Raw genomic sequence first — 15501 nt, 5'->3', positions numbered from 1 at the left:
ATTTTGGGACCTGAATCTATTTTGATGTAACAAGAATTTTGTTATAACCGTGTTCATTTAAACGGGAGTGCACGTACTGTATGTACAATCACCCGTGAATTGTGAGGATATCCATCTTTTGTAGTATAAAAGCAGCAACTTTTTTTTACAACTGATTGGAAAATATATATGCATTATGGAAATTCATATAAACTCTTTTATGGTACAGAAATAATTTTTTTTTTTTCCACTTGTGACACTTTCTCAAAAGTTCAGAATAAAAGAACATATATATGCATGTGAAATAAATTGTGTAGACAATTGTAATGGATTGTAACAGTTCTTTCATACAATGTTCTGGCATGGTGAAGGTGATGGAGAAAGAGGATGGATGGATAGATAGTTTGATAGATGGATGGATAGATAGTTTGATAGATAGATGGATGGATAGATAGTTTGATAGATGGATGGATGGATAGATAGTTTGATAGATAGGTGGATGGATAGATAGTTTGATAGATGGATGGATAGATAGATAGTTTGATAGATAGATGGATGGATAGATAGTTTGATAGATGGATGGATAGATAGATAGTTTGATAGATGGATGGATAGATAGATAGTTTGATAGATGGATGGATAGATAGTTTGATAGATGGATGGATAGATAGTTTGATAGATGGATGGATAGATAGTTTGATAGATAGATAGATGGATAGTTTGATAGATGGATGGATAGATAGTTTGATAGATGGATGGATAGATAGTTTGATAGATAGATGGATAGATAGATAGTTTGATAGATGGATGGATAGATAGTTTGATAGATAGATGGATGGATAGATAGTTTGATACATGGATGGATAGATAGATAGTTTGATAGATGGATGGATAGATAGATAGTTTGATAGATGGATGGATGGATAGATAGTTTGATGGATGGATAGATAGATAGTTTGATAGATAGATGGATGGATAGATAGTTTGATAGATGGATGGATAGATAGTTTGATAGATGGATGGATAGATAGATAGATAGATGGATGGATAGATAAGATAGTTTGATTGATAGATAAGTGCATGGATACACACATACAACTGTACACACATACATACAAGTCAAGCAGAATACAGGAGTTATACATTACTGTATTTAGTTTACATGCAAATGGACCCAAAATTAATAAGGTTGAGATACTTACAATGTATACATCCATATGTGAAACAGTGGTACTGGTACCGCATCACTGACAATATTTCATACAATACATTATACAACTGTATTATTCGAATAAGCAGAGGCACGTACAGTTTGCCACAACAGTTCTATTCTAGCAATCTCTTGTTTGAACAAAGAAAATATTAAATATCTTTTAGGAGATGTAAAACCCTCCCATAACATAGTCAGTTTTGCAAATCTGTACATCTCTATTAAAATTGAATTCAAATTAAGGCAGGGTATTTCTTCATTGAATTCATGTTAGTATGTTTAAAAACAAAACAAAAATATATAGTGAAGATTTGTGTACAAACAAATGGGAGACAAGTAGTGTGATGTTGAGTCAGTTTTTAAAAGGACACATCTGAAACTTAAGAATTCTATTACATTGTACTTGGTTAAAGGGACTGTACAGTACTGGTTGAGGTGGGGATTCATGTTTTGAACATTCCTAAGTGAGATAGTGAAAAGCCTCTTATGAAATATGAAAGAGCATGTAATTTCAAGAAGGATTCAATGTTTATTTGATGAAAATTGGTTTTCAAATGGCTGAGATATCCAAAAAAGTGCTAATAATAAAAGGCGACATGCCACAACTTTATTAGGATCTCTGTTTCACCTTGTTTTTGGGTATCTCAGCCATTTCAAAACCGATTTTCATCGAATAAACTTTTGATACCCCTTAGAACTGCATGCTCTTTGACATCTCATAGAGTGGTTTCTGAATATCTCGCAAAATGTTAAAAGCTAAATCTTCACCTCGACCAGAACTGTACACACCCTTTAAAGTCAGAAATTTCATCATCTACTGCTTTCAGTTATGCATTTCACAGTAAAAAAAGAAAAAAGATTAAAGCTCGAGTGAGAAAGAAAGAGAGAGAGAGAGAGAGAGAGAGGGAGAGAATTAGAGTGAGAAAACGGAGTTATGGGAAAAAGTTTATAGTATAGAAGAAACACAGAAAGAATGTGATGAAAAGTAATAGCAAGAGAGGATCGAGGAACTTGGCATTTCAGTATCATAAGACTGGGTGCTAGGCAAGGGAATAGGGCCATTTCTCACACAAAGGCCAGAATTCTCAAAGGTGGAATAACTTTATTACACAGCTTATTCTGCCAATCTATTACGCCTCTTATGCAAATGATGTGATTTATTCCCTGGGATCTATTCTCAAAGGTGGAATGATTTATTCCCTGGAATATATTCCGCGGAATAGTTATTCCAGCTTTGAGAATTCGGGCCAAAGAGTTACCAACTTGGGGGATCAAAATACATGTATGAAGAGCTGCATCGAGAAAAAAAAAAAAAGATACAAGCACTGCTTAAAGGACAAGTTCACCTTCATTAACATAAGGATTGAGAGAATGTAGCAACATTAGTGGAACACATCATTGAAAGTTTGAGGAAAATCGGACTATTCGTTCAAAAGTTATGAATTTTTGAAGTTTTTATGCAGTCACTGCTGGATGAGAAGACTACTGCAGTGTATGATGTCACATGCGTACAACAATATCAGGAAAATATAAGGGCCATTCTCAGATTAAGTGTTCAATTCCATGTGAGTAAAACCGAAAAATCAACCACAAAGTAATACATTCAAAGATGTGTTTTCGGAAACTTCAAAACCGGTCAAATACGAAACAAAAAGTGGAACATTCTAAATGATGGCCATTCATTGAGTAAAAATGAATTGAAATAGAGCATCATATATGATTTTTGATCACCAATCAGATACGTTACCGCAAATTTACATGTTGTAATGGACTCCTAACTCTGAATTAAATATATTGTTTTGATCCAATTTCTGTTCAGGAAAAGACATCTGTCCCTCCTAAAGATATTGGGGTTTTTCAAGAGGTAAAGATGTTGTCATCCCTTGCTAATTGGTAGAAATTATTTCTGTGTGGTAGGTTGAAACATGCTTTTTGCTGAAATGAAATATAACCTTAAGATTCACTTTGTATTTTTTGCAAATTTCGCTTACAAATAAAGTTTCGAATCCCACAAATCATGCAAAGGGAACGATCCGATCTGGAATTTCCACAGGAAACAAATATGAATTGCTTTCCTGGGGAAATAACTATTGAAAAACATCGAATCACCTTTGGTAACGTATCTGGTAAAATATAAGTAATAATTTTAGTTGTGTATGAATAAATGAATATCGCCTGTTTAATTATTTACCTCATGAATTGATGTAAAAATGATTGATGTAAGCCCAAATTAACCATTTTAAACATTGTACGTAATATTTAAACTATGAAATGTAGTGGAAAAGAGCCCTAAATGTGAAAGCTGAGTTCTTCATTCACAGAATATTCTCATCTTACGTCTGAATGTATTTATCCACCTGACTATAAATATTCATTAAGTTTTGATGGATAATGCAAACAAGGTTTAAAAAATATATTTTTGCAGGCACTTAGAAGGAAGTAGGTACAGTCTCTATGAACTCGATATGCTAAACAGTTGTTTGACCTATGGTAACGTATTTGGCTCATCCCTTTTAATGAAAATGAATAAATAATTGTTCAACTTATCAATGAATCTTGAGTAGTTCTTCATATGTTGAAAAACACTAGAATAAATATGCAACAGAACACTGAAACTTTTCTCGGAAGCGTTTCATAAACTACTTTTTACTCTTTCAAAGTTTTGTAAAGTATCTGGCGTACCGTAAATGAATCTGTCGGTGAAGTTACAGAGCAATTTCTACTGAATATTCTTCATTTGAACATAACTTTAATTTTTTTATGGAAGCGTCATTCTATGCAGAATTGTTTTATGAACACTTTGTTTTACATAACATTATTTGTCACCGTGGGTGCCCTGAAACGTATCTGCTAAATCTGAAAAGCGAAAAACTGATATGCTGAATCTTAGCTTCGTCTTGTAAAATAAATGTTCAAAGTTGTTGCACAGTACAGAATATGAAAGTGGCTGGGTTTTATAGAATAGAACTTTGGAGTTTATGAGCACACAAGGATTTGTTTGTACAAACATTTACAATTTCTTTTCAGCATTTTGATTATGTGGTAACGTATCTGTCGGAAAACTTGGCAGTAAGTTGTGAGACACTGACGCACAAAGAAAAATCATGTGGAAGCGTTGCTCTTTTTCACCTCTCTGTCCTTTTGGTGTAAGAATATAATCCTGAGGTCCAACAAAACGAAGCATGTAATGTGTAGGGATGAATTTTGACCAGATTTGATCCCTAGAAAGCACAAGACCAATGAGCAAAATTCGTATCTGGGGTAACGTATCTGTGGTAACGTATATGGTCGATCATATTATTATGAGAGCGATATCTACCAAATATTTCTCACTTGTACTAAACTTTAATGTTGAATCGATGCGTCATTCCGAGGAGTAATGTATAATATACAATTTGTCTGACATTGCAATGTCTGTCGCTGTGGATGGCGTGAAAAGTATGTGACGTATCTGTCCAAATAAAAGTGTAGAAAACCGATATTTCAAACATTGTACCGTATTCTCAATAAAGAGCTGTTGCACAAAAAATCTAAGTACTTGCAGTGTATGAAGTATATCCTCAGGGTTTCATATACACGGGGTCATTGCATAGTCTTGTTATTTTCGCAATGCTGTAACACTAAAGAGACTGGTAACGTATCTGGCGGTGAATTTGGCGACAGGTTTCAAAAGGCTATAAAAAAAAGACGTCAATAAAATTTTTTGAACTTTTTGAGTATTGTGATTAGCACATATGATATGCTCATCGTCCATGAAAATGATATTTGGAAAGTATGTTTGTGGACGGAGAGGAGCAATAAAACATAATTCTGAAATAGCCGGCGACACTGCGTTTTGGGGGTCTTAACGAAGTTTAACAGCAAAATTTTATACAAAAAGGCAGACAACCGCATTTGATCGTGTTTATTTTTAACAAATAAACTCCTCATGATATATTATAAACATTTAAATAGCATCTAATAGGTTTCAGGGAACCGCAAACTGTCATGGAATGTCGGCGACACCAAAATTCCGTATTTGAACGCTTTTACTGAGAATGTGGTATAAAGAGAATTTCACAAAATTCCATCTTTTGAAAAAAGTACACGTTCCCATGACTCGTTACTGACATATGTTATGGGTAATATTATTCCCATTGCCTTTAGAAAGAGGCAAGTCAAGTGCTCTTTTATTATGCGAAAAAAGTTAAAATCTGTTGAATTTTCTTTACATTTTCTTTATACTGTTGTACTCGTATGACATCACGAGCCTTAGTAGTCTCCTCATCCAGCGGTTCCAACACAAAAATTTTAAAAATTCATAACTTTTGCATCGATTGTCCAATTTTCCTCAAACTTTCACTGATGTGTTCTACTAATATTGCTGCATTCTCTCAATCCTTATATTTATGAAGGTGAACTTGTCCTTTAAGGTAAGTCATCACAAGAATTGACTTCCAAACAAAAAAACAACAACATGTTCTGATTGTTACATAGACGTTCGAAAAGTGATCTTAATTTTTTCATATTCTCACACACAAATTATCCTTTTTGCTTTGTTCTGTAAAAATCATTATTTTTAGGTGTGTTGGGGTTATCGATGCTCAATTTTCAAATGTTGGGAGATGAGAACTAAGGGATAATACAGTATGATGCAATTTTTTCAGTAGTTTATGTTGTACAGAGGAAACTCAGTATAACAAGATCCTTTGGACCAAAACAATTTCTTTATATCAGATATTTTGTTATATCAGTAGTCAACAAACAGTACAAAATAAAGGAAATAAATTCATTGGGACTGGACAAATTAGTTTGTTATATCAGGTACATGTATTTTGTTATATCAGATCTCTTTATATGGAGTTTCTACTATACAAGTGGAAATCATATTTTGCTATGGGGTATGTATGTCATCATCATCAACACATTGCCAAAATTGCCATTGCCAAACCTATGACATTTCTCTTGCCAAATCGGTCGACAAAAGGGGGAAAAAAATGTCTTCACATTTTTTTTTTTTGCTGCTACTTCTCTCCAAAACTCGTCCGACTACAGGTACACACACAAAAACCCACACACAACAACAAAGAAACAACAGCAACCCCCCCCCCAAAAAAAAACAAACGAACAAACAAACAAACAAACCCTCTTCACAGATTTATGCTAACTCTGGTGACATTGGACTGACCCTGACACAGAGTGCAATAGGACCATTAGGCCTACTGTGTGGGTCTGCACACATGATGGCGTTTTTTTTCTATACATATCACATTTTCACTTGGCAGCAACACACACACACACACACTCACACACACATACGCACACACACACACACACCCACACACACGCACACGCACACACACACACACACACACACAAATCCACCACTGATTTTTAAATACCAATCACTATTACGCAGTGATATGCAAATTTTCCAAGTTCTTCAAAATTCTTCAAACATTGGTACCGTATTTGCCCATACATGTACATGCCCACACCGATACTGTATGTGGTAAAGCTGTACTAAAATTTTTTTTTAATCTGTATCATACATCATACACACACACACACACACACATACATACACAAACACACACATACACACACAAGCAACAAAAACACAAAGATACAATAATCAATCTGTCATTATACAATTATCTGGGTTCTTTTCTTACTCCAAAACCTCACAAGTAAATTATGTCTTCTCCCTTGTCATGTGAAAGGGAGTTGCAAATTACTGTAAAACGAGAAATGTTCGCGTGCATTTTAATTTCGCGAATTTTGCGAGCGCCAAGATTCGCGAAATTAAAATGCACGCGAAATTTCTCATCTACATTATATGCATTGAACGCAAGAGGCAATTCACGAAAATTTCTTGCCGCGAAAAAGGCCGTCGGCTCCAATTCGCGAAAATTTCGTGCCGCGAATATTTCATGTTTTACAGTAACTCTTCAAAATCTTTTTCACTGGTATATCAAATAAATAACTCGGGCTACTCTGTAAATATTTCTGTGCTGAGCTATGATCCGGGTTTGCTCTATACCATGATAATATTGCCCTGTAGGTTCCTCTTCCTACATGTGGCTTACCCCAGCAGGTTGGTATCACTCATTTCCTGTCTGGATCCAAGCTGGTGGAGATAAAAGCGTCATTTCAGGGTTTTGAAATGAGTTCTAGGGCTGGAAAACTGATTCATTCACAAATACCCTATGATGCTCAATGTCCTCAGTGTACCTGCACTTTTTGCATGTTCATGTAATGCATAGTGTATTCTTGGTACATGTATATTTTACAAAGAAAAGTGACAAAGTCAAACACAGCTGCTACAGTACAAAGTCCCCCTGATTCTGTACAGTGCACTCCCATTACAACGAACACGGTTATAACGAAGTAAATCTTCTGGTCCCAAAATTATCACCATTAAAGTCTATGGTACAAAATTCGCTTATAACAAACACAGTTATAGCAAAATTTCCGTTATAACGAAGTCTTTTCCGAGCGCCACAGACAAAGAAAAACAAAAGAAATGTGCTCCGTTATAACGAAATGCGAATTGCTTTCAAAAATACGTAGCGGAACAAGCATTTATAGTGTCTCTGCATGGGTGAACGCTTCATACCACTGTGTGTTCGCTCCTTGTGTCAAGCACAGTATCTGGGGGAACTTGCGTTTATTATTGTAATACAGTTATCCCATCACATTTCACATAGCTTTCCAGTGTATGATGAGTATTCAGCAAACAGAATACATGTATTATATACGTGGTTTCCTTGTTTTCGTTATATATTGTTCGGTTATAACGAAATTTCGTTATAACGAAAGAAAACTGCCGGTCCTGAGCATTTCATTATAACGAGAGTGCACTGTAGTAGGCTCCATAAAAATCAACTTTTCTTTCATGTTGACAAAAGAATATAAAAGCCACTCAAGTTCAGAATTTTAATCTGCTTGGATGCATGGAAAACACAAGTGTCTCTCCAAATGAAGAGTTTGTTCGCAAAAACCGATAAGTCCATTTTTTAAGATTTTGAAGTACGGTCTCTGTCATATAGTACAAAATAATACCTTTTAAATGATATATTGGTCACTACATATAAAGGTATATTTTTGAAGTTATGGTCAAAAGAAGCAAATATTTTCTTATTATTCTCTTTATTTTTCTTAACCTTTAATCGCAAATATCTCCATTTGGCAAATATGGACTTATCGGTTTTTGCGAACAAACTCTTCAAATGCTCTCAAGAATCTCCTAGAATTTGATTCTGTGCGATCTGTCTAGTAATTGTATGTACACATACATATAGGCTTACCATGTAATGTATGCAGCTGAAGTTTTGTTGTGTGATACATTTACAATGTGTGTGCATTATGTATGTGTGTATGTATTTATGTATCTCTCAGCCTTTCACCTTTGACCTTTGACATGGCGCCCTTTTTAGAACTTGTAATTCAGAATGCTGTACACAAGCCTTCAGAGAAGTGACCTTGCCCTAAAAAGATAAATAATATAAACTTCTGTAATATTAATGTAACCCTCAATTCATCTAATAATCTCAATTTCATATGAACTGCATGAAATAAAATGGAATTTTCATAAGACTACAAAAAGAACAGTAAATGTAAAGAAGTAAAAATATGTTAGGTAGATATGCAATAAAAGATCTGTATACATCAAATCAATTTGCTTGATTTATGAACTCAAAACAAACAGCCTGTAAATCCACTTTTCTGGTATTACATAAAATATCTTTATATTTCATACACATGTACAAGTACACTATTACGATATATTTTCCCCCCCAATGACACACGAGTCACATACACAAACCAACTCTTCACATACCATAATTAATATTCAAACATGTAGGACAACAATTACGGGAATGGGGTCAACAGTATGTTACTGTAAGCAGATCATCTACCGTGGCAATCAGTATGTACGATAATGTGCTAAAGGAGCCAACCAACATTACACAGTCTTGGCTCCATGTGTATACTGTATACTGTTTGCATTGTAAACCATGAGTGAAATAGAATCATCTTCAATGCTGAATCTGTCGCAGCACGAGTCCACATGTTTTAACAGTGTTCATCAAAATTGCATTACCGACTGTACAAAATACAGTACAACTTGTTTCATGTGCCAGTACATGAATCTTCCATCATCACATACGTACAATAATTGTATGCGGGGCACGACACATTGTTTTTTTTCCGCTTGCCTGGATGGGTACACCTGTATGTGGCCTCATTTTTTTTTTTTTTTTTTTGAGGGACAAATAACCATGAATTTTTACTTGTCACAAGAGTGAGTTTTAGTTGTTCCAGGCAAGTGAGAAAGTGGGTTCATAGCATCCTGGGCCCCATTTCATTAAAGATGTCAGGATAGCAACTCTTGCTAGAATTGCAACTTCCCATGGCAACAGCCAATCGGGGAAGCTGGATTCTTGTCATTACCATGACAATTGCCATTCCAGCAAGAGTTGCTATAATAGTGCTCATCTTTTTATGAAATGGGTACCTGGTGGGAGTTGATGATCACACATAGGCATATGTGTAATACAAATGTAGGCATGTACAATGGTAATGTAAAAATGTTTATAAAACTACATAACATTTGAAAGCTGACAATCACTAAAATAATCAATAGGAATATGTAGCATCTAATAGTATAACAGAGAATACTCTAGTCTATACATGTACATGTAACTGTATGATCCATCTGTATGAATAAACAAATGATATGCACAAAATGATACTGACTATACCTAATTCATTATCCAACGAGAAGTAGAATTTTAGCCACAGAATTGCACAATTCAAACAAACATTTTTTTTCCCCCTATCTGGTCACTGTAGTGTCAATGAGTGTGACAGTGTACACAATGCATCATGTAGGCAATTGGTTGTATCTTATATGACACACACATTTATTTTGTACCACAGTATAGACCTATTTTTCTGCAGACCTGTACAGAAACTTTCATTTTACACACAAATGTAAATGACTGTACACCTGTATTAGGGACTTTTCGATTTCATCTCCTGGACGTCGAGGTAATGACGTCAATTAACAGGAACTGCGCATGCTCCAGGTTCTCCAGCATGTCCAACTTCCAGAATTGCTCATTAAATGCGTCTTCCAAGGATTTCATGGCCACCTAGATTCAGCATGTGAATGACGTCATTACTTGATGCAAACAATCACCAGCCCGCTTTAAGGGACGGGGCCATGACATCATAGCAGTACGTTGTGCGAACGGCATGCACCGAAAATTGAAACGGGTGATAACACTGTGGACATGACGAGTGGACTGCAGCAATTTGGAACTGCTCTTGTATGTGAAATGTGGCCACGTTCACACAATAGAAAAGTCCCTAATATTACACTCTGGTAGACTAAGTTTTTTAAACTATTAAAGTTGCCCCTATCCACATGTATAATCATCCCATTATTTATAATACTAGCCACTCCAAATGACTACCGGTACCACAGTAGTGCAAAATCTTTACCATCTATGTATGGTAGTAGAAATTTGAACAGCACATAAGTGCTGATAAGATACATATATACTGTATGTTGTACTAACTTCATGTCATGAGTTGTGCTGAAAGTGGGTAAATTTACTTGTCAATGACACATTCTAACACACCTCAACATTACAGAAATATCATTTCCTCCAATAGCCTACAGGCAGCATCAGGACAAGTGCCCATTTAAATGTCTTACCAAACAGGAGTTTTAGATGCCTGGGTGAGCAGGTTAATAGGTAATTTGGTTTGTTGCCCACGGCACATTTAAGAAAACAAAAACAAATGACCAAAACCCTCCAGACAGATAAACAAACAAAAAAAGACATAACAAAGACCAGAACTACAAGATAGAGGGAGAAATAGAGAGCTACCGTAATAAACTAAAAACCAGTACATTACAATGATGCATGAATATCCATATTGCTCAATTTCTGATACATTGTACTTTGAACCATACTGTCCTTAATCCATAGTACTTTACTTGACACCAAGTTTATTATGAGAATTCACAAGTTCACCCCCTGCATAAAATCTTTACAATGTAACAGTTTTCTCTATTAAAGCAATGATCACATGACATATCACCTTATCTTCAAATTAATGACAGAAAAAAATCAGTAAATATGACTTATGTTCTTGAATAAAAGTTTAAACTGGATTGTTGAAGCGAGGCCTTGCCCACTGAAATCAGACTCAATTATTCTGCAAACTGTTTTCAATTTGGCAGTTTATCTTTGCTCTTACTTTTCTCCCCACTGTTCCTGGGTGGCATGGGTCTAAATTGTTATCGAGACGGATTTTTGAAGTTTGTAATACCATGACAGAGAGTACAGTGTACATAAAATATTGGAAACTGACCCTAATTAAGATTTGTGGGTATTTCTGATCAAAGCCAAAACACAGATTTTCCAAAGAAACCTGTTAAAGTGTCTGATTTCCATCATTTTTATGCATTGCATTTACGTAGGTTGATTAGGGGAATTTCTCAACTCCATTCATAAATACTTTGTTTATCTGTCATCACCCATTCAGGTAACCATACACAATTTAACCTTACTTTTGTGTCCATATTACCACCCACTAAAATAAGTCCATATCATGCTGTGTCCATGTTTGGAAGGAATGCTTTTAGAAGAGGCTTCACCACACCACCCATGATTCTAATCCACTTGGTACTGCCGGCTCTTGTTCACTTTGTACTGGTAGATGGAGAAAGCAGCAAAGAGCACATAGATGCCTGCAGCGATGAAGCAGTTATTAGAGACTTGAGTGTATGAATGTTCTAGATCTTCCTTGGTCAGTTCAGCGACATCTGGGAGAGAGATGTCCTCAACGAAGGCCAGAGCATTGATCCGGAAGAAAACCCCCATTAGCACCTGTCATAATATAACACATAATGCTGTGTGTTAGAAGGAGGGGTTTGCCTTCAATGAGTAAAGATCTATTCGTGGCTGACAAGTTACAATACTGAATTTTTAATACGGGTAATGAAAATGTTCACTGCAGATATAGCATTTCAATATCACTGACAGCATAATTGGTGTAAGTCAATACCAGTATACAGTGTAGTATCGTGTCTGTTTGTTCATGCATAAAATAGAAAGAAGAAGGCACCTGTGTGTGTGTGTGTGTGTGTGTGTGTTCTTGTGCATGAATATATGTTAATTTGGTATTAAGGGGTTTCATCAGGAAGGAAGGCAGTATCAGCTCCGGTGTGGGTACATGTGTGTGTGTGTGTGTGTGTGTGTGTGTGTGTGTGTGTGTGTGTGTGTTTGTGTGTGGGTGTCGGTGTACATGTAGCCTGTGTGCTTCTGGTTTTGGGTGAATTGGGGGGTTGGTGGGACCAAAGCTCCTTGGTGGGACTGGGATTTGATTTGAAGGAGGATTACTATAAATTGTATTAAGAAAGACACTATTTGGTAGGATTAGCTAATAATTATTAAGGATAGGCAAATATCTGGTTTGGTTGGGAGGGGGAGGGCTGGTTGGTTGTATGAAAGATTTCATTCTAGATTTGTGGATGTACATATGTATAGTTGTTTTCATGTATACAAAAAGAGGAATATGATTTATATGAACCCAACATATTCAAGGGATATATGTTGGCATTATGAAATTATGTAAAGTTTATATTTTTTTTTTTTGTGAAGAATTTACCAATGGGATTGATTTATAACTGAATAATTATCCATGCTGAAGAGAGAGATTATTTTCAGTATGAATTGAAAATTAATTTGTTTGTGTTTTTGAATTGTGTGTGTATTATTTTTGTTCATGTGACACCAAAAATGGATTAAAGGGACTACATTGTATACAGTACTGGCTAAGATGATGATTCAGGTTTATAACATTCGCAGAGACTCCAACTCTCCCGTTTTCGACGGGAGATCTCCCGCCGAAAGCCTATTTTTGCAAAATCTCCCGTTCTCCCGCTTGAGATTTGATTTCTCCTGCCCTGTGGCTCTGTGTCTCCCGGTGGAAAGCATTTCTTACTTATTGCTATCGTATGTTAAAAAAAATAAGCCTTAGATAGCACCAGAGAACATCTAGAACTCTAGGAACTTTGCACACATCAACTTGGAGTCTCCCGCTTGCTAGGGGTTTCGGGCGGGAGAATCTCCAGATCAGAAGGTACTTGGGGTTGGAGTCTCTGCATTCGTAAGTGTGATAATGAGAAACATCTATATGAAAGAGCATGTAATTTTATGGATTCAACATTTATTTGATGAAAATTGGTTCTAAAATGGCTGAGATATCCAAAAAAGTGATAAAGGCGACAGGCCACGACTTTTAGGAGGATCTCTTTGTTTCACATTGTTTTTGGATATCTCAGCCATTTAAAAACTGATTTTTATGAAATAAACTTTTGATTCCCCTTACTAATTTGCATGCTCTTTGTCATCTCATAGAGTGGTTTCTGAATACCTCGCAAAACAAAACATCACGTCAACCAGAACTGTACAGTCCCTTTAATTCATGAATGATCTGAATGAAATTAATAAACATCAAGGGAAAAAAAAAAGTTAAGCAATTTGGGTGCCTCAAGTAGACACATGTCATGTGATACTGTAAAACAAGATACAAAATGGAGCCAAAAGAAAGTCTTTTTCAAGGCATGAAATTACATGTAAATGGTAAAGAAAGATGTATCGCATATTGCCTCTGGCTTTCAGTGCATATATTTTACTTCTAGTATATCCAAGAAACTTTTGTGTGCATTTTCATTTCCTGATTCTTGGCTCTCGCGAAATTTGTGAAATTAAATGCACATGAACATTCCTCATTTTAGCTTAGAGTGACCATGGCAATGGGGGGGGGGGGGTGATGGGTTTCTGCAAAGCGACAAGTTTGCTTATAATTTATACAACAAACCGTTAAGTGTGATATCATTATCAATTGTATCAGAAAACGGCATGGAATTTGCAAGGGAAAAGCAGTGATGAAATGCCTTGCAGTTACAGTATCTGTGTAAAAATTGTAGACTGTGTAGACTGTCTAACGGTTTAATCAGACTCTACACTAGAATCTACTACTAATAGTACTACTAGTGGTAGTACTACTAGTACTACCTAGCATGACTAGATTCTAGATCTAGTCCCTCAAAGTCAGTTCGACCGGGCCGGTTAGGGTTAGTTGACTGAAAAATCGGTCTGTATCCTGCTGTCAGCCGTCAGAGCAATGTCACATACACCTGTATGTGACAAATGCAATCTAGACCCTACATGATCTAGATCCGTGGTGACTAGCTACGTCTGGCTTCACGGTAGACAGAAAGATCTATATATCCATCTGTCCGGAGGAATCTTTTATTTTTTTGACGTTATCGCTTTCTCCTCAGGCTCAAGTCAGACGCAGTCTCCGCGGAACATATCCGCGACGACCAGATACAGACCGATCTTTCGCCATTCGGTCAAGCTTCACGGAATCCCCCCAACAGAGGAGAGACAAAAAGGTAAAAAAATGACAAAAAATTCCACTGGACACACAGATTTTTTCTGTCTAACCAATTAGGAGACCCTAGTACAGTAGTAAATTTACAGTACTTTTTCGAGATGTGCTGGACAAACTTGGCTTTCACTCAGTTTCAATCTCACTTATCGCACGAGTCTCATGAAATGTGATTATGATTTGACGTTTTATACTGAATAGAGTGCTATCTAGACCCCCTTGAATAAATCCCAATCTTTCTAACATAAATTTAGATCTACTGAATTTACTACAGCCAGCAACTAACCGCACCATCACTCCTCAAACGTTAAACTCCATTAGTAGACTCTTATCATCTAATAGTATACATGCCACTACTAAAAATATAGCAAATTAGGCAGGAAAAGGCAAACTTACCAACATGACAACACCCCATATGCTCAGAAGCGAGCAGCAGGTCGAACATTTTGGACCACACACTTTCACCATTTTTACAAAATATTTTCAGATCGGCAGAAAATTGGACAGCTAGCTGGACTCAATATCACGGCAATATAATAAAGATGTTCGGCTCAAAGCCTGGTGAATTACTACGACCACCAGAGTATTTTACCAGTCCTGCGTGTTGACAGGTACAAAATATGCCTCTAAAATAGGAGAATCTAGACCAGATCATCGAGCGAGCAAGAGAACGAAGTATCGACGTTACGTATTGATGAACGATGCAGACTTTTACACAGTGGACACACCACAGTACACTGTGTGTGTAGGCTATGTATGTGTGCAGATGCGAGTTTGTCATGTGACTGAGCACTGTAGATTCGAGATAAGAGTCTCAGTTTTATTTTAGTACAAAAGTGTGTTCCTGATTC

The 15501-nt window shown here is 36.2% G+C and overlaps 1 protein-coding gene across 1 annotated transcript; it reads right to left on the bottom strand.

Annotated features, from left to right (window-relative positions):
* Window positions 1-8611: 8611 nt before the first annotated feature.
* Window positions 8612-15326, bottom strand: LOC140226547 (ribonuclease kappa-like). Its single transcript, XM_072306998.1, has 2 exons — window positions 15047-15326; window positions 8612-12078 (listed from the first exon to the last, which is right to left on the bottom strand). The coding sequence occupies exons 1-2, from the start codon at window positions 15116-15118 to the stop codon at window positions 11863-11865; spliced, it is 288 nt and encodes a 95-aa protein (XP_072163099.1). The 5' UTR covers window positions 15119-15326; the 3' UTR covers window positions 8612-11862.
* Between the last annotated feature and the right edge of the window lie 175 nt (window positions 15327-15501).

Source organism: Diadema setosum, chromosome 3 (assembly GCF_964275005.1).
Source record: "Diadema setosum chromosome 3, eeDiaSeto1, whole genome shotgun sequence".
Lineage (NCBI taxonomy): Eukaryota > Metazoa > Echinodermata > Echinoidea > Diadematoida > Diadematidae > Diadema > Diadema setosum.
Note: the sequence above shows the minus strand (reverse complement) of the source record. Positions and strands in the feature narration are given on the sequence as shown.

What these genes read in the sequence shown, in the direction of transcription:
- LOC140226547 (XM_072306998.1), bottom strand. Translation starts at nt 15,118, where the DNA reads ATGGTGAAAGTGTGTGGTCCAAAATGTTCGACCTGCTGCTCGCTTCTG. An exon ending in TATGGGGTGTTGTCATGTTG is followed by an intron (nt 12,079 to 15,046) that starts GTAAGTTTGCCT and finishes ATATTATGACAG; the next exon opens with GTGCTAATGGGGGTTTTCTT.